Source organism: Neoarius graeffei, chromosome 3 (genome assembly GCF_027579695.1).
Source record: "Neoarius graeffei isolate fNeoGra1 chromosome 3, fNeoGra1.pri, whole genome shotgun sequence".
NCBI lineage: Eukaryota > Metazoa > Chordata > Actinopteri > Siluriformes > Ariidae > Neoarius > Neoarius graeffei.
In genome coordinates this window covers 118,133,272-118,160,022 of record NC_083571.1, presented here as the reverse complement: position 1 = coordinate 118,160,022, position 26,751 = coordinate 118,133,272, and the positions used below count along the sequence as shown (strand labels likewise).

The following is a 26,751-nucleotide window of genomic DNA, read 5'->3' as shown; positions in this document are numbered from 1 at the left end:
TGTGATAGGGTCCACCTGGTGCATGCCATGCCCAGAGCCGTGAAGCCTTGTGTTCACCCAGAATATTGGCTAGAATCATGATGTTGTAGCTGGCAAATTCCAGTAGGTGCAACCCTTGCGAGTTGATGGTGTCATTACAAGAGGGGCCACAGAACTTCCTCCAGTCTTTTAGAGAATCAGTGCCAACCTTTGTGTTCCAGTCTCCTTGAATGATTAGTATGTCTTTCTTGTCCATTCTGTCAATAACTTCTTGGAGCTGTGTGTAGAAATCCTCTACTTTCCCATCATCATAGTCAGAAGTCAGAGCAGAGGCTTGTGCAATAGTGATGTTGAAGGGTGCTGCCCACAGTTGGATGGAAATCCATTATAATAATCCATGCTGGATATTGGGCAGCATCCAAGGACAGAGTTCTTGATGTTCTTGTTGACAAGGAAGCCTACTCCATTGATGTGTTTGTCCAGGTCTCCACTGTAGTAGAGGACATGTCCTTCAGGTTGATGTTCACCCAGGCCTGTCCATCTGACTTCACAAAGTCCCGCAATATGCCAGGTATATTACTTCAGTTCATGTATAAGTTCTTGCACTTTTCCTATTTGGGCCAGTGTTCTCACATTCCATGTGGCAATTGGGATGTCATCTCTTCCTCGGATCTTCTTTGAGTTGTTTCCACCATTTGCATACTTGTTGTCTCCACCCCAGTGGTTGACGGTTGACATGGTCCTTATTAATCCAGGTGATGACTGAGCTGGCATGATGATCAGTGATTTGTTTATCTTCATGTAGCATGTCTTGGGCAGAAATATCCTGGTAGAGCCCATCCCTCTCCAGGCCTGACCCTTGCCGAGTTTCTCCATCAAGGTGGTTTGGCTCGGTCTTGAACATGGGGTCGTTGAAGGTCATCTTGACCTCTTCCGTCCTGGCTGGTGCCTCCAACATGGAAGTTATACACCCAGTGTTAGCATTACCATGAGGCAGATAGTACTGGGTTACATGGTACCAGTAGCAAGGAAAAGCCCCTGACCTGAATTTGCCCTTTCATGCAATAGATATAATAGAAATAAAAGAGCAATGACAAAATAAACAAACAAAAAGCAGGAAAGATAAACCAAAAAACAGATTAAAATACACAAACAAACAAAAACTTTTGCAACACTTATACAATGATTGTGATGCAAAAGGAGAGTAAGAGAGAGAGCAAAACCCCATCATCCCCCAGCCACCGGTGAAGTAGGCAGGTGCCCGATGCAGACAAGGCAACCACCGATGGGCACATACCACCATACATGCCCAGCACCCCAGAGGGACCAACACAGGGCAGTGGGTGTGAGGGGGAGCCGGCACCTGTGTGCAGCTTTGTCCTCACCCCGCACTTGGCCGTCTCTCCAGCAGCTCAGTGTCAGTCTGGCCATGAGCACTTTCAGCTGCCAGGTGGTACACAGTATGGAGGGCACGGTTGGTGCTTCATGCATTAGCAACCTCTTCCAGGAAATATTTTCAAATCTAACCTGAACCACTTTTAGATGTGGTCCTAGATTGGATACATATCTCATATGTGGCCATGCAACACATGTGAGAATGGTCAGATTGGAATTCATGCAACTTCTCGCCAGTCTGTATATCACTGTCATCATCATTCAGTGTCAGCAGTGCAGCAAAACAGGAGTGGAGGACAGCAACAGCAGTTACGGTACTCTGTTCAGTGGAAGGATAGGGATACTGTCGCCTCACAGGAAGGAAGTTCTGGGTTCGAACCTTGTGGCCGACGGAGGCCTTTCTGTGTGGAGTTTGCATGTTATCCCTGTGTCTGTGTGGGTTTCTTCTGGGTTCTCCGGTTTCCTCCCACAGTCTAAAGACATGCAAATTAGGTACTGGGGTTGCACAAGCCAGTGCATACTTGGTGCCAGTTCCAGGCCCAGATTGATTGGAGAGGGTTGTGTCAGGAAGGGTGTAAAACCCTATGCCAAATCAAATATGTGGATCATAAATTGGAAAGGATGATCCACTGTGGTGAACCCTAATGAGAGCAGCTGAAAGAAGGTGATTATTCAAGCTAAACTGGAAGCTACCATAACATAATTGAGTAGTGTTGGAAACATTTGGCCAAGAAATTAGTGTGTATTTTGGTGGGCCGATGCATTAACAGTTTAGAAAACAAAAACAGTTACATATTTGAACTGTCAAGAGAGATCCAATCTGAGCAAAAATCAGAATTGTGCAAAGTTGTTTGTAATGTGAATATAGCCTTACATTTAACAAATTTTTACATATTATGTTACCGGTATACCACATTTGGGCGGCGCAGTGGTTAGTGCTGTCACCTCACAACAAGAAAGTTCAGGATTTGAACCTTACGGCCAGCAGGGGCCTTTCTTTGTGGAGTTTGCATGTTCTCCCCATGTCGGCATGGGTTTCCTCTGGGTGCTCTGATTTCCCCCACAGGTCGAAATACAGATTAGGTAAAATACCCAGCCACTGGTGTTGCACAAGTCGGTGCATACTAAGTGCTGGTCCTAGGCCCAGATAGATCGAGGAGGGTTGTGGCAGGAAGGGCATCTGGTGTAAGACCTATGCCAAATCAAATATGTGGAACAGATCTGCTGTAGCTTCCCATAATGGACGCAGCTAGAAGAAGAAGATAGTATACCACATCTGCACAAACGCAGGATTTGAAAATACATTTTTCTAAATTTACGTATAGCAGTGGATTCAGTGTCACAAATTAACTAGTGGTCCTAGATCATTAGTGATTTTAGTTATTATCTAAGAAAGACTAACCATAAAAAATAGATTATTTTTCACTTGCATTGAAACTGAACAGCAGCGCGGCCTTCTGATATTTGGCACATCAAAAAATACGCTTACTATCAACCAGCGTAAAGCAGTTTGAGTGACATGAAGGGAAAATCACTGCTTGTTGTCCAATCACTTTGACTCACTACTGCTGAACCCTGAATCATGTGGATGATGAAGAGTTTTATTAGATAACAGTTAAAGTTGTGTGCAGAGAAAAACAGGAACGCCAACAGAACTATTTAAAACATTTTGGCAAAAAGGTTACACTTTTGTCTTTCTGCCAGCACACTCCTCTCTCAATTCTGCTCGAGTTCTGCCTCCATGGTGCTTTTTATAAATTTCCAATGTCATGCTGGGTTTTTTTTTTCTTTTGTATATGATGAAAATCTTCTCGGAGAACATACTGTCTTGACCTTCCTCTCATGTTTGTTCCTAAGGCTCGATGATGAGCAGACTGATCTACAAACTCAGATTTAGACTGGGCAGGTTTGCCGTTATCTGCTTTCCTCTCAGCGTATAATGTATAATCCATGCTTTTAACAGAGTCTCTGCTCACCGTCTACCAGTGAAAAATGGAGACCCTGGTGAAATATTCATATCCAGGACAGAAAATGAAGGGCTCTCTCTCGTGGTGGTGGTGGCGGTTTTGTTCAGTTGTTAAAGCTTAACAATTGTACACATGTTAGCTAGCAACACCTCAGACAACACGCTAATCAGTAACCAGTAACCAGTGTGAGGATTAGAGACAACATGAGATGCTTTTGTACAACTTTTCTTATACTGTTCTAAACAAGGTGTGAAAACTGTCACTATTCTTTGCTAGTTACCTGCTGGAATTTGTGTATGTGTACAGAGAATGGAAGCTAACCTTGCTGTAAGTTAGCTATAACAGTTAGCTAGCTAAACAGGCTACATGTTTTTAGTTTGCTAATAAATGTGTCACACTTGTTATATACATTCAGTAGTGGCTTCCAACTAAATAATCTTCACTATAGACGTAAACTAGCTTGTGAGAGAATATGCTGTATGTTCATTCACAGCAACATGGAACAGCAAGTGAGAAGAACAATGCACAGAAAGTCTGCAAACACGACTGATACCGTGAAAAGGAATAGATCTGTAAGGTGAACGTGACTGCTATAGATTTCCTCGCGCTCTGTAAATGTAAACATATTCCAGAAAAATACAAATATTACCAAATTACCAAAGTGTACTACATTTCTCCTGGATCTAGTTTAAAGTACTCTCTTCAGACATTTAAGGTGTTGATGATAAATTTTTACTTTATTGTTTGATCAGTGACCTTAGGTTGCACTAATATACTGTCTAGTATTAAACTGAATAAACATTAGCTAAGTTAGCTTGCTAAATTTCTCTATAAACATTAGCCATACACTAGCTTGAAAATTTAAAGTGTTTTTTTTTAGTCCACTGTTTAAAAAAAAAGATTCTTTAAAATGAATTCAAATATTATTGTTTTAAATTAAATGATGTTTATTGGTGAAATGCAGTGTAACCCTGCTCTAACAAACTCCTTGAGGGACGTCCAAATAGTTCATGATAGCTAAAGTTATACTGGAATACTGAAATGGACCCACTTGTCACACCAAACTTTCATGTTGTATGCAAAATCTTTGGCACATTCTCCTGATCATGAATTTCTCCTTCCGAGTCACTATCACAGTTCACTGACTGAGTTAAAGGATCACGAACGAAGGCAATGATTTCTTCATCTCTTATGGAAATGACGGAGGTTACCACCGTATTATTGTTAGTGTCCAAACACTGACTCACTACGTTTTTTCTAAATCTTCACCATTCAGTTTTCATGTGTTGCAAATCACTGATGATGTCATTTATGTCACGCCGCAAGGCTGACACCACCGGTGCTCTTTAACTAGGTGTTAAGTTTAGTGGTATCAGCAGTAACTTCATCCTTTTGTCGATCCTTTGATCACCATTCTTGATAATTGTTAGTCGACACCTAAGCGAAACTCGTTAAGCCTTTGTTTTATGGCTTTAAGACGTAATGTTAACTTGACTGCGGACTTGATTACTTATTGTTTGTCTCTGAGGGGAAGAGGAGCGCGTGACTCAGTGATGTTTTTTTGAAGACTGACTCATTGTCACGAAAGCTGGGGGACAAGAACTTAGTTTGTTATTGAAAGTTCATAGTAAAAGAGTTCTTGATAGTGGGGATGCAGTGTATCAGTCAAGAAGAAGAAGTCTTTATTTTTGTCACATGTACACTCAAGCACAGTGAAATTCCTCCTCTGCATTTAACCCATCTGAAGCAATGAACACACACACGCAAGTGGGCGGCATGGTGGTGTAGTGGTTAGCATGGTTGCCTCACAGCAAGAAGGTTCTGGGTTCGAGCCCGGCGGCTGGCGGTGGCCTTTCTGTGTGGAGTTTGCATGTTCTCCCCATGTCTGTGTGGGTTTCCTCCTGGTGCTCCGGTTTCCCCCACAGTTCAAAGATGTGGTTAGGTTAATATGGGACGGCCTTGGGCTGAGGTGCCCTTGAGCAAGGCACCTAACTCCCAACTGCTCCCCAGGCGCTGTTAGCATGGCTGCCCACTGCTCTGGGTATGTGTGTAGTCATTGCCCATGGGTGTGTTCACTGCTTCAGATGGGTTAAATGCAGAGAGGAATTTCACAAGTGTGTGATGAATAAAGTTGTGTTTTCTTTCTTTTTCTTTCAAGTGACTAATGAACCCACACACATACCCAGAGCAGTGGGCAGCTATGCTACAGCAGTTGGGGGTTAGAATCCTTACTCAAGGGCACTTCAGCCGTGATACAGAGGGAGGAGAAAGTGCTGTTCATTCACTCAACTCCCCTCACGTTTTTCCTGCCAGTCCCAGGAATCAAACCAGTGACCCTTTGTGCTCAAGGCTGCTTCTCTAACCTTCAGGACATGGCTAACTTGTGTGAAATCTAACCATTTTACAAATGGATGGATGGAAAAACCGAGTGCAGGGGCATTAAAAAAAACAGACAATACCTATGATTATATTATGTATTCTAATGAGTACAACTATTATAAAACTAATCCAGAAGATTTACTTCTGGATTAGAGCTAAATGCAAGGGTCCAGATTGGGGCGGGGGCAGGGGTTGGTAAAACAAGAACTGGCACTGAGAGGAACCTTCCCTTCTTATCCGGTTGTTGTTGAGATGAAGCCAGCAGATCTACAAAATCTTGTTCTTGTGTGACCCCGACAGTTCTGTCCACTAGACAGAGTTAATCACTGATGTTTAGTCTGGGACTGGCTGCCTGTTTGGATGCTCGAAATGAAAAAGTATTCCTGCTGCTCGGATGAATAATCTGAAATCTGCCAAACCCAGTGATTTCGCCCCAGGGCTCCGTTTCCTGCTGATCCAGCCACAGGCCAAAAGTGCTGCATATTGCAGAAAAAGAATGTTCAGTTAAAATGAGACTCAGTGTAGCTGCGTGGGCGTTAAATATGAGTGCTGGATTACCACAGCGTGCAAGATCACAGTTATGCTGTGTTCCAGTAATGTTTAATACACTGTCCTCAGCTTCCCCTCGCCATTTTATGAAGTTCATTATACCACAATAAATTTATTTAATAGCAGCTCTGACAGTAATTCCGGTATTTACTATTAGTCCCTGATTATGTGGTGCGCTTATTCTGATGTGGTTGTTTCTATAGTAACAGTTAATTCACAGGGACAGGGATTTGTACGGTAAACACTCTGCAACTAAGACGAATAATAAATGGCTTAAATAAATGGTTGTTATTTAACAAAGTAAGAACTTATAGCCACTGATGTGGTGACATTTTCTTTCAGACATTTATTTCACATTGTTGGAAGGAGTCTCCAGTTTCAAAACTTTGTAACAGTCAGTGTTGTTAAGTTTTTGCCATTGGAAAGTCTTCAGAAAAAGAAGGCTGCTGTACTTCCCTTTTCAGTGGCTCTTCTGTGCTTGGCGCGGTGTTCCGGGCGACGTTGCCTGATGGTGTCGCAGTGACTGTGCAGGTGGTTTGGGACGTACCTTCATGTGCCTTTGGTGGGACTGTGGGCAGCCACACCACTGGAATTATATCCTGACCCTCTTTTGGTGGACTTTTGTTTGTTTGTTTGTTTGTTTTCCTCTAATTGTAAAGCGACCTTGGGTGTGAGAAAGGTGCTATATAAATTTAACTTATTATTATTTTCAGAAATTAAATAAACAAGACTGCCAGTGATGGAGTAGCTCACTCTGGCCCTGTCTAGTCCAGAAGGAACGATCTAAAGTGGGCCACCTTGTACAATAAATGTTGCAAGCTATATACACTATATACAAGCTATATATAGAAGCGATATCCACCCTAGGAATACCGACCTAGCTCCGGTTTCCCCCAGTCCAAAGACATGTAGGTTAGGAGAATTCTTCTTCTTTTGGCTGCTCCTGATTAGGGGTCGCCACAGCAGATCTTTCGTCTCCATTGCTCCCTGTCTTCCACATCCTTCTCTACCACACCTGCCACTTTCATGTCCTCTCTCACCACATCCATGTATCTCCTCTTTGGCCTTCCTCGTTTTCGTTTGCCTGGCAGCTCCATCCTCAACATTCTCCTTCCAGCATGCTCTGCATCTCTTCTCAGGATGTGCCCATACCATCTCAGTCTCATCTCTCTTAGCTTTATTCCCAAGCTCTCCACATGTGCTGTCCCTCTGATGTGCTCGTTCCTTATCCTATCCAACCTTCTCACTCCCATCGCAAATCTTAACATCCTCAACTCCGCCACCTTCAACTTTGCCTCCTGTCTCTTCGTTAAGGGTACGGTCTCCAATCCGTACATCACAGCTGGTCTCACTACTGTCTTATACATCTTACCTTTCACTTCTGCTGGGACTTTCTGATCACAAATGACTCCCGAAATCCTTCTCCACCTGCTCCACCCTGCCTGCACTCTCTTTCTCACCTCACTATCGCAGCCCCCATTTTCCTGCACAGTTGACCCCAGGTACTTGAATTCACCAACTTTCTTTACGTCTACTCCTTGCATCTTCACTACACTCTCATCCCCATTCTCATTGATGCACATGTATTCTGTTTTGCTACTGCTCACCTTCATTCCTCTTCATTCCAATGCATCCCTCCATCTCTCCAAACCCAGCTCAACCTCCTTTCTACTTTCACCACATATCACCATATCATCCGCAAACATCATGTTCCATGGTGACTCTTGCTTCACTTCATCCATCAAGCTATCCATCACTATGGCAAACAAGAAAGGACTCAAAGCAGATCCTTGATGGAGTCCCACCTTCACCTTGAACCATTCAGTCGTTCCAACTGCACACCTCACTGCTGTTTCACTGTTCTCATACAGTGCCTTGAAAAAGTATTCATACCCCTTGAACTTTTTTCACATTTTTCCACCTTACAACCACGAACTTAAAAGTTTTTTATTGAGATTTTATGTGATAGACCAACACAGAGTAGCACATAATTGTGAAGTGAAACGAAAATGATAAATGGTCTTCAAATTTTTAAACAAATAAAAATCTGAAAAATGTGGTGTGCATTAGTATTCAGCCCCCGGTACTCTGATACCTCTAAATACAATCCAGTGCAATCAATTGCCTTCAGAAATAATCTAATTAGTTAATAGAGTCCTACTGTGTGTAATTTACTCTCAGCATAAATACACTTGTTCTGTGAAGGCCTCAGTGGTTTGTTAGAGAACACTGAAGAACAAACAGCATCATGAAGACCAAAGAACTCACCAGACAGGTCAGGGATAAAGTTCTGGAGAAGTTTAAAGCAGGGTTAGGTTATAAAAAATATCCCAAGCTCTGAACATCTCAAGAAGCACTGTTCAATCCATCATTCAAAAATGGAAAAAGTATGGCACAACTGCAAACCTACCAAGACATGGCCGTCCACCTAAACTGACAGAGCGAGCAAGGAGAGCACTGGTCAGAGAAGCAGCCAAGAGGCCCATGATCACTCTGGAGGAGCTGCAGAAATCCACAGCTCAGGTGGGAGAATCTGTGCACAGGACAACTATAAGTCGTACACTCCACAAATCTGGCCTTTTTGGAAGAGTGGCAAGAAGAAAGCCATTGTTGAAAGACAGGCATAAGAAGTCCCATTTGCAGTTTGCCAGAAGCCATGTAGGGGACACAGCAAACATGTGGAAGAAGGTGCTTTGGTCAGATGAGACCAAAATTGAACTTTTTGGCCTAAATGCAAAGCGCTATGTGTGGCGGAAAACTAACACTGCTCATCACCCTGCACACACCATCCCCACTGTGAAACATGGTGGTGGCAGCATCATGCTATGGGGATGCTTTTCTTCAGCAGGGACAGGGAAGCTGGTCAGAGTTGATGGGGAGATGGATGGAGCTAAATACAGGGCAATCCTGGAAGAAAACCTGTTGGAGGCTGCAAAAGACTTGAGACTGGGAAGGAGATTCACCTTCCAGCAAGACAATGACCCTAAACATACAGCCAGAGCTACAATGGAATGGTTTAGATCAAACAATATTCATGTGTTAGAATGGCCCAGTCAAAGTCCAGACTTAAATCCCATTGAGCATCTGTAGCAAGACTTGAAAATTGCTGTTCACAGACGCTCTCCATCCAATCTGTCTGAGCTTGAGCTATTTTGCAAAGAATAATGGGCAAAAATTTCAGTGTCTAGATGTGCAAAGCTGGTAGAGACATACCACAAAAGACTTGCAGCTGTAATTGCAGCAAAAGGTGGCTCTACAAAGTATTGACGCAGGGGGGCTGAATACTAATGCACACCACATTTTTCAGATTTTTATTTGTTTAAAATTTTGAAGACCAGTTATCATTTTTGTTTCACTTCACAATTATGTGCTACTCTGTGTTGGTCTATCACATAAAATCTCAATAAAAAACTTTTAAGTTCGTGGTTGTAAGGTGGAAAAATGTGAAAAAGTTCAAGGGGTATGAATACTTTTTCAAGGCACTGTACATGTCTTGCACCACTCTGATATACTTCTCATTCACTCCACTCTTTCTCATACAATACCATAACTCATCTCTCGGCACTCTATCGTATGCCTTCTCCAGGTCTACAAACACACAATGTAGCTTTCTCTGGCCTTCCCTGTACTTCTGCATTAACATTCTTAAAGCAAAAATTGCATCCGACGTGCTCTTCGTTGGCATAAACCCGTACTGCTGTTCACAGATTGCTACCTCTCTTCTCAATCTCGCCTCCAATACCCTTTCCCATAGCTTCATGGTGTGGCTCATCAATTTTATTCCTCTGTAATTACTGCAGCTCTGTACATCTCCCTTATTCTTGTATATTGGGACTAGTACACTCTTTCTCCATTCATTCTCATTCTCTAGGATCTTATTAAACAATCTCGTTAGGAACTCCACAGCCATCTCACCCAAACATCTCCAAGCCTCAATCAGGATACCATCTGGTCCGACTGCTTTCCCAGTCTTCATTCTTTTCATGGCTGCCCTCACCTCATCCTTACTAACCAACTCTGCTTCCTGATTTGCTGTCTGCAACGAATCTGACCTTTTCTCTCTTGGATTCTCCTCATTTAATAAATCCTCAAAGTACTCCTTCCACCTTCTTAATGCACCCTCTTTATTTGTCAGCACATTTCCATTTACATCTTTCATCACTCTTACCTGCTGTACATCCCTCGCTTCCCTGTTTCTCTGCCTAGCTAGTCTGTACAGGTCTTTCTCTCCTTCTTTGGTCTCCAGTCTTTTGTACAACTCCTGGTATGCATCTGCTTTCACCTTCGCTACCGCTCTTTTTGCCTTCTGTCTCGTCTCTCTGTATAACCGCCTGCTTTCCTCGTCTCTCTGATCGTCCCAATTCTTCTTTGCTAGCCTCTTCTCTTTTATAATTTCCTGCACTTCTTTGTTCCACCACCATGTCTCCTTGTCTTTCTTCCTCCTTCCCGATGACCACCCTAACACCTTCCTTGCTGCTTCTCTTACTAGTACAGCAGTAGTATTCCAATCTTCTGGCAGACTTCCATGACCACTCAATGCTCATCTCATCTCTTCCCTAAACTCCTTCTGATGTTCAACCTCTTTTAGTTTCCACCAATTAATCTTCGGCTCCACTATTTCATGCTTCCTCTTTTCCACTTTCAAGCTCATCCTGCACACAGCTACTCGATGTTGTCTAGCTACACTCTCCCCTGCCATCACTTTACAGTCTCCAATCTCCTTCAGGTTACCCCTTCTGCAGAGTATGTAGTCCACCTGTGTAGATCTTCCTCCACTCTTAAATGTCACCCTGTGCTGCTCTTTCTTCTCGAAGTATGTATTGACTATTGCCAAATTCATCCTCTTTGAAAAATCAACCACCATTTGCCCTTCCACATCTCTCTCTCTTACACCATATCTGCCCATCACGTCCTCATCTCCTCTATTTCCCTCGCCAACATGTCCGTTGAAATCTGCTCCTATCAGCACGCGCTCCTCCCTCGGTATACTTTCTACCACTTCATCCATCTTTTCCCAGAAAGACTCGTTCTCTTCATTCTCACATCCAACCTGTGGGGTGTACGCACACACAACATTGATTACCACTCCTTGAATCTCCAACTTCATGCCTATCGCTCTATCTGACACCCTCTTCACATCAGTCACACTGTTGACCAACTCTCCCCTCAAAACAATACCAACACCATTTCTCTTTCCATCATACCTGCTAACGCTCTCGCTCTGCCAGTCATTGTTCCCACAGTCAGTGTTCCTAACCTCAATTCTAAGCTCCTTCCCTTCCATCTTTCACGCTCTCTCCTAACACGTCTCCCCCCTCTCTTTTTCCTTCTCTGTTTTGGTGCAACAGTAGCACACTTTCCACCGGCACCCTGTTGACCAACAGTACCAGAGGCAGTCGTTGTTAACCCGGGCCCCGACCGATCCGGTATGGTATTTCTCTTTTCAATCCGCATGTTAGATTTGGCACAGTTTTATGCCGGATGCCCTTCCTGACGCAACCCTCTCCAATTTATCCGGGCTTGAGACCGGCACCAAGAGTACGCTTATGCACCCCCAGTGGCTGGATTCAGGTTAGGATAATTGGTGGCTCTAAATTGACTGTAGGTGTGAATGTGAGTGTGAATGGTTGTTTGTCTCTGTGTCAGCCCTGTGATGACCTGGCGACTTGTCCAGGGTGTACCCCGCCTCTTGCCCACAGTCCGTTGGGATAGGCTCCAGCTTGCCTGCGCCCTATAGAAGAGGATAAGTGGCTACAGATAATGGATGGATGGATGGAATACCGACCTGTTTACCAGAAAGAATCCAAAGCAGCGATGAATTGACTGAGAAGAAGTGATTTTTGTTGAACTGCTCATTAAGGCTTAATTAGTCCATAACTTCATTAATAATTGTAATGAAGCAAATCTGGGTAGAAGTTATCTGCACCCTAGACAACACATGATGGCATAAACTCATCACTTGTTGGCTGGATGAGCTAATAAGTAAATAAAACTGCAGGAGCAGTTAAACATAATGCTCCAACGTATAACTTTTTAAGTTTAAATTGGGTTTTATGTAACAACACCTCCATCTTTACATGACGCTCTGCGAGTTAATTAGTGAGCTGATATGACTCCTTATGGAGTTTAAAGGAAGCCGAGTGACTGTGGCCATTTCCAGTGACATGATATAAAGAGAATTAAAAGAGGTTTAAAGAAACATTTAATATATAATTCTACTGGTGTGGTGAGAGGCAGCAGGCCTGGGAGTGGGTGTGGAAAAACGGGCAGGTACAGTGGTGCTTGAAAGTTTGTGAACCCTTTAGAATTTTCTATATTTCTGCATAAATATGACCTAAAACATCATCAGATTTTCACACAAGTCCTAAAAGTAGATAAAGAGAACCCAGTTAAACAAATGAGACAAAAATATCATACTTGGTCATTTATTTATTGAGGAAAATGATCCAATATTACATATCTGTGAGTGGCAAAAGTATGTGACCCTTTGCTTTCAGTATCTGGTGTGACCCCCTTGTGCAGCAATAACTACAACTAAACATTTGCGGTAACTGTTGATCAGTCCTGCACACCGGCTTGGAGGAATTTTAGCTTATTCCTCCGTACAGAACAGCTTCAACTCTGGGATGTTGGTGGGTTTCCTCACATGAACTGGTCGCTTCAAGTCCTTCCATAACATTTCGATTGGATTAAGGTCAGGACTTTGACTTGGCCATTCCAAAACATTAACTTTATTCTTCTTTAACCATTCTTTGGTAGAACGACTTGTGTGCTTAGGGTCGTTGTCTTGCTGCATGACCCACCTTCTCTTGAGATTCAGTTCATGGACAGATGTCCTGACATTTTCCTTTAGAATTCGCTGGTATAATTTAGATTCCATTGTTCCATCAATGATAGCAAGCCATCCTGGCCCAGATGCAGCAAAACAGGCCCAAACCATGATACTACCACCACCATGTTTCACAGATGGGATAAGGTTCTTATGCTGGAATGCAGTGTTTTCCTTTCTCCAAACATAACACTTCTCATTCACAACATAAAGTTCTATTTTGGCTTCATCCATCCACAAAACATTTTTCTAATACCCTTCTGGCTTGTCCACATGATCTTTAGCAAACTGCAGACGAACAGCAATGTTCTTTTTGGAGAGCAGTGGCTTTCTCCTTGCAACCCTGCCATGCACACCATTATTGTTCAGTGTTCTCCTGATGGTGGACTCATGAACATTAACATTAGCCAGTGTGAGAGAGGCCTTCAGTTGCTTAGAAGTTACCCTGGGGTCCTTTGTGACCTCGCCAACTATTACACACCTTGCTCTTGGAGTGATCTTTGTTGGTCGACCACTCCTGGGGAGGGTAACAATGGTCTTGAATTTCCTCCATTTGTACACAATCTGTCTGACTGTGGATTGGTGGAGTCCAAACTCTTTAGAGACGGTTTTGTAACCTTTTCCAGCCTGATGAGCATCAACAACACTTTTTCTGAGGTCCTCAGAAATCTCTGTTTGTGCCATGATACACTTCCACAAACGTGTTGTAAAGATCAGGCTTTGATAGATCCCTGTTCTTTAAATAAAACAGGGTGCCCACTCACACCTGATTGTCATCCCATTGATTGAAAGCACCTGAGTCTAATTTCACCTTCAAATTAACTGCTAATCCTAGAGGTTCACTTACTTTTGCCACTCACAGATATGTAATATTGGATCATTTTCCTCAATAAATAAATGACCAAGTATAATATTTTTGTTTCATTTGTTTAACTGGGTTCTCTTTATCTACTTTTAGGACTTGTGTGAAAATCTGATGATGTTTTAGGTCATATTTATGCAGAAATATAGAAAATTCTAAAGGGTTCACAAACTTTCAAGCACCACTGTATATCTAATCAAGGATTAATTCATAACCACAACTGAGGGAAACTGGCAAGGGTCTCAACCAGGAAAATGCAGAATATGAAAATACATAGAAACAGTAAAAACAAGGCATGGGCTTGGACAAAAATGTGCAGTAAACCTATACACTATAAACAAACAGCAGGGTATACATCGACAAACTTAAAAGCACTAAACATGGAATAAGTGAACACCATCAGGCAACAAACCACTGACAGGACAAAGCAGAGTGAAGACAAGAACAAGAACCAAAACAAAAACAACTAGAAGGGCACTCAGTAGAGTGGATATCTCCACCGAGCCACATATCAACATCAAAATCAAATCACTTGAACCGTAGATAATACTAAAGCTGGACACCACATTTCATCCAAATCTGTTCACTACTTTTTGAGTTACGTTGGGAACAGAAAAAAAAAATCCTGCATCCACATACATATCTGTTTTTGCATCAAAATCTGATCAATTGTTCCTTAGCCCATGGCTCACCTTTCCTCCAAATTTCATGAAAATCCATTCACTACTTTTTGAGTTATGTTGAGAACAAACAAACAAATGGAGGTGAAACCATAACCTCCTCCAACACAGTTGGTGTCGGTAAACATGAGCAAATGGTGTTAGTTTCCCTGGGAACTACAATGCAAAGAGGGGAATTGTAACAGTAACATCATAAAATAATTTTAATAATGTACAAAAAAGTCAAAGTCCCTCTCACGCCAGAATCTGGTCTTCCCAGGCAGTCTTCTGTCCCAGTACGAACCAGCTCTTTGAGGTGTATGGGTGTGGCGCCAGGCTCCGTTTCCATAGCCCTCGGCCTTTTGCCTGTACAGCTAGGGTTACAGTGGGGGGCGGGTCCTCTGGTAACCACGAGAGTTTGACTTCCCCACTCGCATCTGTATTGCCTTGCCAGACGGTAATAGGTATCATTTTTATGATGGTCTTTAGTATGACCCGACCGCGAGTAAAACTCACAATTTCCCGGTTGAGAGGTGGACACGCTAACCACTAGGCCAACTCATGGTCTTTAACAATGTACTCTTTCTCATAATTGTTTGATTTTCAGGGAAGAAGCTTCACCATTTGGGACAAACATGGCCTTAAAATCCAGTAGTCATTCAAAAAATGATAATTTTGAAACATCTGCATGCACGAATCATTTCTTCAGATTTGACTCGTGACTCGACGACTCTTTTCATTCTCCTGAACCTCTTCCTGCCTGGACGGAGGGGAAAACGCTGAACTCTGTTCCGTTGCTTTCTTCAGGACAGAACCAAACCGCTGCTGTTCTGTGGATTAGTGTGAGAAACGGTTCAGACATTGTGTTGCCGTGTGGTTCACAGACGCAGCGAACGGAGTGAGTGGTGCGAGCTCACGGCCTCCTCCCAGGACCAGAGAGGTGCTAATCAATGGCCAGACGGTCAAACTGAAATATTGCTTCACCTGCAAAATCTTCAGACCACCGAGAGCCTCACACTGCAGCCTGTGTGACAACTGCGTGGGTAAGTCACATTAGTGTTTACTGTACCCTGTTAACGATACAAAGAGTTTCTCTCTCACTTTTATTTTTTTTAAAGAGTTCTTCACATTTAGTTTTTTGTTTTTTATCCTCTTTTGGGGGGAAAGTTCAGTTCCGTTCAGTTGGTCAGGTTGTATGGGGGGGGGGGGGGGGGGAGTCTATAACTGTTTGCTTTTTGGGGGGAAAAGAAACAGTTATAGAGTTAATGGGTCAACTAAATGTTAACCATTTACCAAAGACACACTTTAATCGTGGTTTTAGGTTTACAGTAACATTAGATTAACCTTAATGCTGCAGCTCTATTACTTTTAACTTGAATTTACCTTCATTTAGTGATTCATTTTAATCTTGCAGTTGACGTAGGAGTCATTTCCAAAATACACAGGATCCCCTGGAGAAACGTTTTTCTGCTCGGTTTTACTCAAATGGGGAAAAGTACAGTAGTAATGCTTGATATCATGAACACTGTCACTGTTTGGTCTATTTTTATTTATTTAAAATTTTTAAATATACTTTTTCCAATTAATTTCAAGGTTAAGGTTAATCGCTGATTTGTTAAAGCTAGACGGCCTTTTGATTTCATAAAATCGGTGAAATTTAGTTCCGTCTGAAATGTGGTGATTGTGATATCTGTTTATTTCTGTAATATCTCACAAAATATCAGGCCATTCTGTGGCTGGGAAGTTATTTAATTTGAGGGGATTAAAGCAAATAATGTGCATGAAATCACTCGTTTCGTGCAGTCAAGCAGACAGAGGAAGTCCGTGTGCGCATGCGCAGGTTTACCTTCTTCTTCTTTTGGGTTTTACAGCAGCTGACGTCCACAGTGTTGCATTACTGCCATCTACAGGTTTCCCTTTGAGCGTGCACTGACAGTTAAACGAACAGCTGATCACACCGAGGTGCTCGCTGAGCGCCCATATTTATTAGTTTGGTCCTGCGTTTCCTTTCCTTCGTATATAACATAACGTCTTTTCTTCTCGCTTTCTTTCTGTTACTGTAGTCGCTCTTTCACGTTTCATTCGCACACTCACGTCCTCCATTTTTCTCTCCTGTTTCAAATTTGTATCCCACAATGCCTTGCGTGAACGGGGAAAGCCCACCACGTGATGCATGATGTAGTCTCTTGAATTGGGTCATGGTGAAGCAGGAAAAAATAGCGGAGAATTTAGGGCCACATGGATCTAAAGTCATTCATTGTTCTGTTTAAAAAAAACTAATAAAATTAGAAGTCTGTGATTCAAATTCAGTAGCTTTCAGTCACTAACAAAAATAATTGGGTGTCGGGAAAATTCTTTCTATGACCTACACTTGAAAAACCTGAAAGGCAGTACAGCTTTAACTTGTGTTTAAAATCAAATGGGTTGAATGAAGCTAAAATGGAAGCTCACCAAACCCTTGAATAGCTCTATATGATTTATTTTAAGTCTAATTTAAGTACGTTATAAAAGATAAAGCATTTCAAGTTACATTTTATGTTGTGCAATATCCACAAAACAGTTAGTTCCTGTTGTCACTAAGGGTATAGCAGCTATAAACAGTCTCTTTTTCCCCCTCTTTCATGAAGTTAATTTAAAACAGAAAAAAACAGGTGGTCATTTACTGAGAAACCAGAAAGCACAAAGTCCTCGATCCTGTAGACTCTTCTGTATCGGAAAGGATGCAGACTTTACAAAGCTCTGGCGCTGGAGACTCCTTCGACAAACATCTCCTTACAAAAAAAATTTGTCACTAATATCAAATATACAGTATGTTTTTCTGGGTTAAATAACATTTTTTAAAATACTATGTTTCTTATTCATATTAGATTCCATACAGCATATATAGGGGAGACCAGGGATGGTTGCAACAAAGAGATAGTTGTAACAGCATCGCTTTCACCAGTCATGTGATCAATTTCACGTATAACCACTCCCTCCCTGACCTTGCATGTGAATTTGCATGGCTGTGTGAAGTGTGCAAATATTACAGCCAAAACACTAATTTTCAGGTAAGAAAGTAATTTTTTGGACCAATTTTGATGAGTACTGACACTGTAGGAGTTTGAATTAAGGACCTTGTATTCGAGTAAAGAGTAGATTCTTGGATAAAATGTGAAGCGTTTAATCTACGCTCATTTCAAACCACCATGCTGGTACAGCTCGCGAAACAATGACTGACGGGTTGGGGATGGTTGTAACACCTCATAAGAAAGTGTTACATCCATCCCTGCAATTACAACTCACATAGAAGAAGACTTTTGGATTGTGTGCATGGAGCCCTTTGGAAATTCCAAACCCAAAGAAAAGTGGATTGTCATTAATCACCAAAAGTCTTCTTGGAATTTTACGTTGATTATGATGAGCTGTATCTGACCCCCTGCTGAAGGTTTCTGTTCATATGTGTCAGTAGGTATGATCAGATGTTCTTTAAGAAAGCTCTTCTGATGTTCTGATGCACACCACTGATCCTGTTCTTCATTTAGCCATCAGTGATGAGTTCCTTTTGTTCTTAGTGAAGCACAGGAAGATACTCAAGTGTTGGCACATGTACAGTAAACTTATATAGATGCATATTTTGTGGCGTGGTCTCAATTTTTAATTCTTCAATTTTGCTGTTACAATTTACCCCAGGTTGTGTTACAGCATACCGTGGGAGTGGGGTAGGGTGCAACAATGGCACTCCTTGCATTTGACATCAAATAGTGAATTCTGTGCTACAGATGGAGACGTTGAAAACACTGCTATTTGTAGTAGACAAATGAGGCGACTTCGTATAAAAATTTGAGCGCTCTGTCACAAAACTTCTGCAAGTTGTAGGCGCTAATGCTGGGCATACACCGTGCGATTTTTGGCCCGATTTTGACACGATTTTCACTCGTGCGACTATTTTGGAGATCGGGCCGAGTTTTGGCTCAATCGTGCGTCTCGGATCGTGTAGTATACATGGGGTAACGACAAGCGATTAACACCTCACGACCTCCTCCCGATCGATCGGATGAAAATCAAACCTGTTTGAAATCCTGAGCATCGCATCCGAGCATTGGATCGTATAGTGTGAGAACAGGAATCGTAAGCTGCGTGCTGTTTACCCCTGCGATTCACTTGTACAGTGTGAGCAGCAGCTGAATACCGCGATTGAAAAAATCGCACAGTGTCTGCCCAGCTTAAGACAAAAAGTGTTGCATCCATCCCCGGTCCATGAGCAAGTGGTTACTTTAGAAACAAATGATAAACTATTAGAACACCTTCCGTCCCATCAGATTCAGCAGCACTATGCTCTAAAGTCACAATGACGTATGACAATGTCTGAGAATGTATTTGCTATTTTTAAAAAATGGAAAAAGAAAGCCTGTTTGTATTTTCCTGCAGACCGTTTTGACCACCACTGCCCCTGGGTAGGCAACTGCGTGGGAAAGCGCAACTACCGCTTCTTCTACCTGTTCATCCTCTCGCTCTCCTTCCTCACCATCTTTATCTTCGCCTTCGTCATCACCCATGTCATTCTGAGTGAGTAACGCTTACAGCCCACGCCGGCTCCCACTCAACACTTTGACTGTCAGGGATGTGCAGGGATTTACACTTCAGCCTGCACGCTTTTAGCATCACCACTTTAACTCTGATCCTCCGTCACTGTTTGTTTAGGATATGGTTTATATGCAGTGCTTCGCAGAAGTATCCCCCCCTTTGGTGTTTGTCCTGTTTTGTCGCATTACAAGCTGGAGTTAAAATGGATTTTTGGGGGGCTAGCACCATTTGATTTACACAACATGCAATTTTCACTTTAAAGGTGAATTTTTTTTTTTTTTTTATTGTGACACAAACAATAATTAAGATGAAAAAACAGAAATCTGGACTGTGCATAGTGAGTCTTCACCCCCAAAGTCAATACTTTATAGAGCCACCTTTTGCTGCAATTCCAGCTGCAAGTCTCTTGGAGTATGTCTCCATTAGCTTGTTAGGTTTGCCCAATGTCACCAGATGAGTAAGAACAGTATACGTTTTGTGTTGAGTGCAAGCAGGGACTCCGGCAAAACTAACAGCATAACTAAAAGGGGAGAGCCAGAAGGTAACACAGGCATGAGGGGCCCCGGGACATAAAGCAGCAGCCACTACACCGTCAACAAACTCAAGTGAGCAAGCGAGTGGGGGACTGACAGCATCCATACATCCCAGTTTACCAAAACACTCTGTCTGAGGATCCTCCAGATCTACACCTTTACCTCATAAACACCATTAACAAAAGGCTTGACTAAACAGATATGTTTTCAGCCGAGACTTAAACACTGAGACTGTGTCTGATTCCCGAACACTACTTGGAAGGCTGTTCCATAACTGTGGGGCTTTGTAAGAAAAGGCTCCGCCCCCTGATGTAGCCTTCACTATACGAGGTACCAGCAGATAGCCTGCACCTTTTGATCTAAGTAGGCATGGCGGGTCATAGAGGACCAGAAGTTCACTCAGGTACTGTGGTGCGAAACCATTCAGTGCTTTAAAGGTCAATAGTAGTATTTTATAATCAATACGAAATGTGATTGGGAGCCAATGCAGTGTGGATAAGACAGGGGTGATGGGGTCATATTTTCTAGTTCTAGTAAGGACTCTTGCTGCTGCATTTTGAACTAACTGGAGCTTGTTTATGCACTTATTGGAACATCCAGACAGTAAGGCATTACAATAATCCAACCTGGAGGGAACGAAAGCATGGACTAGTTTTTCTGCATCATGTAGTGACATTACATTTCTTATCTTAGCAATATTTCTGAGATGAAAGAAAGCTATCTGGGTGATGTTATCAATGTGAGTTTCACATGAAAGACTGGAGTCAATAATCACCCTGAAGTTTTTTACTGCTGCACGTGAAGAAACAGAAAGGCCATGGTGTCTTTGTTGCATCTCTGATTAATGCCCTCCTTGCCCGGTCTGTGAGTTTTGGTGGGCGGGGCCTTCTCTTGTCAGGTTTGTAGTGGTGCCATATTCTTTCCATTTTGCTATAATGGATTTAATGGAGCTCCGTGGGATATTCAAAGTTTGGGATAATTTTTATAACCCAACCCTGATCTATACTTCTCCACAACTTTGTCTCTGACCTGTTTGGAGGCTCCTTGGTTTTCATGTTGCTTGCTTAGTCGTGTTGCAGAGTCAGGGTCCTTCCAGAACAGGTTGATTTATACAGACATCATGTGACACTTTGATTGCACACAGGTGGATCTTAATCATCTGTGCTGTATGTCGAGCATGTATAGCATATTTGACAATAAAGTTGACTTGACTTAATCAACTAATTATGTGACTTATGAAGTGAATTGGTTGGAGCAGCTCTTATTTAAGGGTTTCATATGAAAGGGGGTGAATACTTATGCACACTCCAGATTTCTGTTTTTTCATCTTAATTATTGTTTGTATCACAATTAAACAACAATTTTCACCTTTAAAGTGGTCGGCATGTTGTGCAAATCAAATGGCGCTAACCCTCCAAAAATCCATTTTAATTCCAGCTTTTAATGAGACAAAACAGGACAAACACCAAGGGGGATGAATACTTTTGAAAGACAGTGTGTGTGTGTGTGTGTGTGTGTGTGCATATATATATATATATATATATATATATATATATATATATATATATATATAATACTGGATATGGTTTATATGCCTCCATACAGATACTATTCCCAGGTATCTCTCTGATTCTGTCCTCGTTGAACCTTACTCCTACAAAATGCTCCATGCAGTGCAGACTGCAGTCTGTGCTAATCCTAGAGGAACGACAGCATCTTCCTACAATAGAAGTAATCTGAGAAATCATCATATAGCACTGTGAATTGCTTGGACACAAAGGTATTCGTGAGTGGAGAGAAATCTGCACAGAAATGTATGAGAGCACTGAAATTCTGGCAGCACTGAGAACTGAAACCTTTTTTTCCCCTGTTCGCTCACCAGGGTTTACACTTTGCTCATGAATCAAAGAGCTATTCATTTTTAAAGGTGAAATATTGAAAGATGAATTGCACAAAGAGATCACTGAGAGCAGCAGACAGTAGAGTGCAACATAAACACAGCTAAATGTCATGTTTTAACGAGGCTGGAGATTTATTAATACTAAGTAGATTGCTCATTTCAGTAGTATCAATATTGATGAGTACTAAAGCACATGTACTCAGTCTGAAAAACAGAGCACCATAACATCTCGAGATTATTTAGTAATATGACATGCTTGAATTAAAGATGATTTTATGTTCTTTTAGTCTGTTTCATGAGTCAAAACTTGGCAGCCACTCATGTAGAATCCATATGACCTGAACCACCAAGTTAGAACTGGCCCAAAATATCACAACATTTAAATGTTTATATAATATATTTATTTATAATATTTAGATTTTATACATTTTGTTTATTAAGCTATGCCCACACTGCAGCTCGCGATGCTTTGCGATGGGTTATCGATGAAAATGCGGCATTTTGGTGACGATGCATGGCGATATACAGGTGAGCTAAAAGTTGTCACACCGCACGTGAACACTTGACTGTCACACCTTTGCATGCTCGAGTCTGGTGCAGCTCAAGCGGCTGCGCCCACTCACAGAGTGCATTGTGCGCATTCTTGGGACCCAGTCATTATGGGAAACACCTGATGCTGATTTGAGCGCAATCAGCACACACATATAAGGACACTGTTTTCACAGAGACGTTGCGAAGTATTATCATCATCACTGTCACGTTTGCTTCTAGCCATGTGTATGACTCTGCTTTTGGTTTCATTTGTTTTGTTACTCTGACCTTGCCTCATGTTTTGTTTTTGTTAATATCACACCTGCTAATAAACAATCTACCTGCACTTACATCCGTCTCCCGCTGCACACCTGACAGAATGCTTTGCAAAGTCTCTGTGAAAACAGCATCCTTATTATACACGCGTGCTGATTGCGCTCAAATCAGCATCAGGTGTTTCCCATAATGACTGGGTCCCAAGCACGTACAATGCGCTCTGAAGGATCCCTGAATGTAAATGCACTGTTTAAGTCTTGGCGAAGTTAGGCTGTGCCGAGCCGCTGTGTTGATGAGGCTCCCATGAGCTTTGGAGACATGGATTTGAGACAAATACATCTCAAGAGACTCGACGAAGGTTCCCTGAGCTTTGGGAAGTATTCCAAAACCCATCTGCGAGTATTCGCTGCTTAGTTTGCTGACAAAAACATCGCCACCAAATTTCAGTGCATGTACTGAAATTTCTTGCGACGTTTTTGGCCACTCATGAAGAGGAGACGCACCAAAAAACAACTTGCGAAGCTTGGAGAACAGTTGCCACACATCACACTATTGGTGGTGTTGCAACCAATTTTTCATCACCAAGTATTCGCAAACCCATCGCGAGCTGTAGTGTGACCAGGGCCTTACCTCAGCCAACTTTGTCAGAGGAGGTTATGTTTTTGTCTCCATTTGCTTGTTTGCTCCCAGTGTAACTCAAAAAGTAGTAAACAGACTTTGATGAAAATTTGAGGAAAGGTGAGCCATGGGCCAAGGAACAATTGATTAGATTTTTATGCAAATCCGGATATGTATGCAGAGCCAGGATTTTTTTTTTTATCTGTTCCCAACGTAACTCAAAAAGTACTGAATGGATTTTGATTAAATTTGGTGCACAACACTATGCTACGCTACATTACATTATAGGCATTTAGCAGATGCTCTTATCCAGAGCGACATACAACATACCCAGAGCAGCCTGGGGAGCAGGTGGGGGTTCGGTGCCTTGCTTAAGGGTACTTCAGCCATTCCTGCTGGTCCAGGGAATTGACCTGGCAACCTTTTGGTCCCAAAGCTGCTTCTCTAACCATTAGGCCATGGCTTTCCCAAGCTTACAGCTTTAGTATTATCCTAGGTTCAAGTGACTTTGATTTGGATATTGATATGTGGCTTGGCGGAGTTATGCACACACATCATTACATCACATCACTCACACATCCTGTCCATCTTTCTTTTTTATTTAGCACAATTTAAAAAACACATTAAACAAAAAATATAAAAATAAGCAATATAGTGCAGGGAGAGGCAGAAAGCCCAACAGGCTTATATGAAAACTCCACCTATAACAAAATCTCATAACACTGCTAAAAATAAAGATAAATTTCATAATAGTAAGAGCAAACTATTAGTCACAAAAAATTATCACAAAAAAGAACATGTATGTACATACATACAACCCCGATTCCAAAAAAGTTTGGACAAAGTACAAATTGTAAATAAAAACGGAATGCAATGATGTGGAAGTTTCAAAATTCCATATTTTATTCAGAATAGAACATAGATGACATATCAAATGTTTAAACTGAGAAAATGTATCATTTAAAGAGAAAAATTAGGTGATTTTTAAATTTCATGACAACACCACATCTCAAAAAAGTTGGGACAAGGCCATGTTTCCCACTGTGAGACATCCCCTTTTCTCTTTACAACAGTCTGTAAACGTCTGGGGACTGAGGAGACAAGTTGCTCAAGTTTAGGGATAGGAATGTTAACCCATTCTTGTCTAATGTAGGATTCTAGTTGCTCAACTGTCTTAGGTCTTTTTTGTCGTATCTTCCGTTTTATGATGCGCCAAATGTTTTCTATGGGTGAAAGATCTGGACTGCAGGCTGGCCAGTTCAGTACCCGGACCCTTCTTCTACGCAGCCATGATGCTGTAATTGATGCAGTATGTGGTTTGGCATTGTCATGTTGGAAAATGCAAGGTCTTCCCTGCAAGAGACGTCGTCTGGATGGGAGCATATGTTGCTCTAGAACCTGGATATACCTTTCAGCATTGATGGTGTCTTTCCAGATGTGTAAGCTGCCCATGCCACACGCACTAATGCAACCCCATACCATCAGAGATGCAGGCTTCTGAACTGAGCGCTGATAACAACTTGGGTCGTCCTTCTCCTCTTTAGTCTGAATGACACGGCGTCCCTGATTTCCATAAAGAACTTCAAATTTTGATTCGTCTGACCACAGAACAGTTTTCCACTTTGCCACAGTCCATTTTAAATGAGCCTTGGCCCAGAGAAGACGTCTGCGCTTCTGGATCATGTTTAGATACGGCTTCTTCTTTGAACTATAGAGTTTTAGTTGGCGACGGCGGATGGCACGGTGAATTGTGTTCACAGATAATGTTCTCTGGAAATATTCCTGAGCCCATTTTGTGATTTCCAATACAGAAGCATGCCTGTATGTGATGCAGTGCCGTCTAAGGGCCCGAAGATCACGGGCACCCAGTATGGTTTTCCGGCCTTGACCCTTACGCACAGAGATTCTTCCAGATTCTCTGAATCTTTTGATGATATTATTCAAGATTCAAGATTCAAGATGTTTATTTGTCATATACACAATAACAGACACAGCGGTTTATTATTGGGTAATGAAATTCTTATTTTGCAACTGCCCAACCAAACTATGCTTACCAATATAAAAAGAAATATATATATATATATATATATATATATATATATATATATAAAATATAAAGTGCATATGGAATGCAAAATATAAAGGTAGAATGAAAAATGAAGATAACATTTTTAAAAAAAAAGGAGAGGCAAACAAACAATGTGCAAACATGGAGGTAGATATACTGTGCAATGTCTTGTGCAAAATTGCTAATATAATCCGTGGTTCAAAGTCTGATGGAAATATAGAGGTAGATGGTGATTATAATCCGTAGTTCAAAAGCCTGATGGCCTGGGGGTAAAAACTGTTTGTCAGTCTAGTAGTCCTTGCTTTCACACTCCTGTAGCGTCTGCCAGATGGTAGGAGCGTGAATAGTCTGTGTTGTGGGTGTGTTTGCTCCCTGATGATGCTCTGTGCCCTTTTTGTGGCCCGGGTGTTGTAAATGTCCTGTAGTGGGGGGAGGACAGCTCCACAGATGAACTGTGCCATTTTAATGACACGCTGGAGAGCCTTTCTGTCCTGAGTTGTGCAGTTCCCGTACCACACAGTGATGGAATTTGTCAGGACACTCTCCATATTATGCACTGTAGATGATGATATGTTCAAACTCTTTGCAATTTTACACTGTCAAACTCCTTTCTGATATTGCTCCACTATTTGTCGGCGCAGAATTAGGGGGATTGGTGATCCTCTTCCCATCTTTACTTCTGAGAGCCGCTGCCACTCCAAGATGCTCTTTTTATACCCAGTCATGTTAATGACCTATTGCCAATTGACCTAATGAGTTGCAATTTGGTCCTCCAGCTGTTCCTTTTTTGTACCTTTAACTTTTCCAGCCTCTTATTGCCCCTGTCCCAACTTTTTTGAGATGTGTTGCTGTCATGAAATTTCAAATGAGCCAATATTTGGCATGAAATTTCAAAATGTCTCACTTTTGACATTTGATATGTTGTCTATGTTCTATTGTGAATACAATATCAGTTTTTGAGATTTGTAAATTCCGTTTTTATTTACAATTTGTACTTTGTCCCAACTTTTTTGGAATCGGGGTTGTACATAAACATATATACAGTGTATATATATATATAAAATTACAAAACAGCAACTAAATGATCTTTTAAACATCTCTTGAAACCTTTTATAGAGGAACAGTTTTTTACCAAATGGCAAATGCTGTTTCATAACTTGACACCCCTAAGTCTTATAGAAAATTGTTCTCTACTGGTTAGAAATTTAGGAGGATGCAGACTGCCGAGTTCAGTAAGAATGAACCTGTGAATTAACTTCAAAATGTCTCTTAAACTGTTCAAGAACATTCCCTGTGCTTGAATGAATCTCATAAATAAAAACACATATTTGGAAAATATTAATATAATAAGGGATTAGATGCAACATATGATTCTGATTGGGTTGCGAGTCTAACAAAGCGTTTCTGGAGGACCAGAATTTTGTGAAGGGTCATAGGAAAAGTACTTCCCCAAACTCTATTACAATAATAAAGATAAGGATAAGTGAAACTGTAGTAAAGAGTCAGGAGACAGTTTATAGAAACAAGATGACTGACCCTCCTTATTATACCAGTCAATTTATTCACTTTTTGACTAACCCAATCCATTTATTCTCTCCAATTCAAACTTTCATCAACAATAATTCCCAAGAATCTTGGAG

The 26,751-nt window shown here is 41.7% G+C and overlaps 1 protein-coding gene across 1 annotated transcript in view; it reads left to right on the top strand.

The window, feature by feature from the left end:
• The window catches only part of zdhhc14 (zinc finger DHHC-type palmitoyltransferase 14), a 92,034-nt gene that overhangs the window by 30,512 nt on the left and 34,771 nt on the right, over positions 1-26,751 (top strand). The window contains exons 3-4 of the mRNA XM_060916164.1: positions 15,504-15,662; positions 19,030-19,167. Of these exons, the coding sequence (XP_060772147.1) occupies positions 15,504-15,662; positions 19,030-19,167 (297 nt within the window). The remainder of the gene's footprint in view (positions 1-15,503; positions 15,663-19,029; positions 19,168-26,751) is intronic.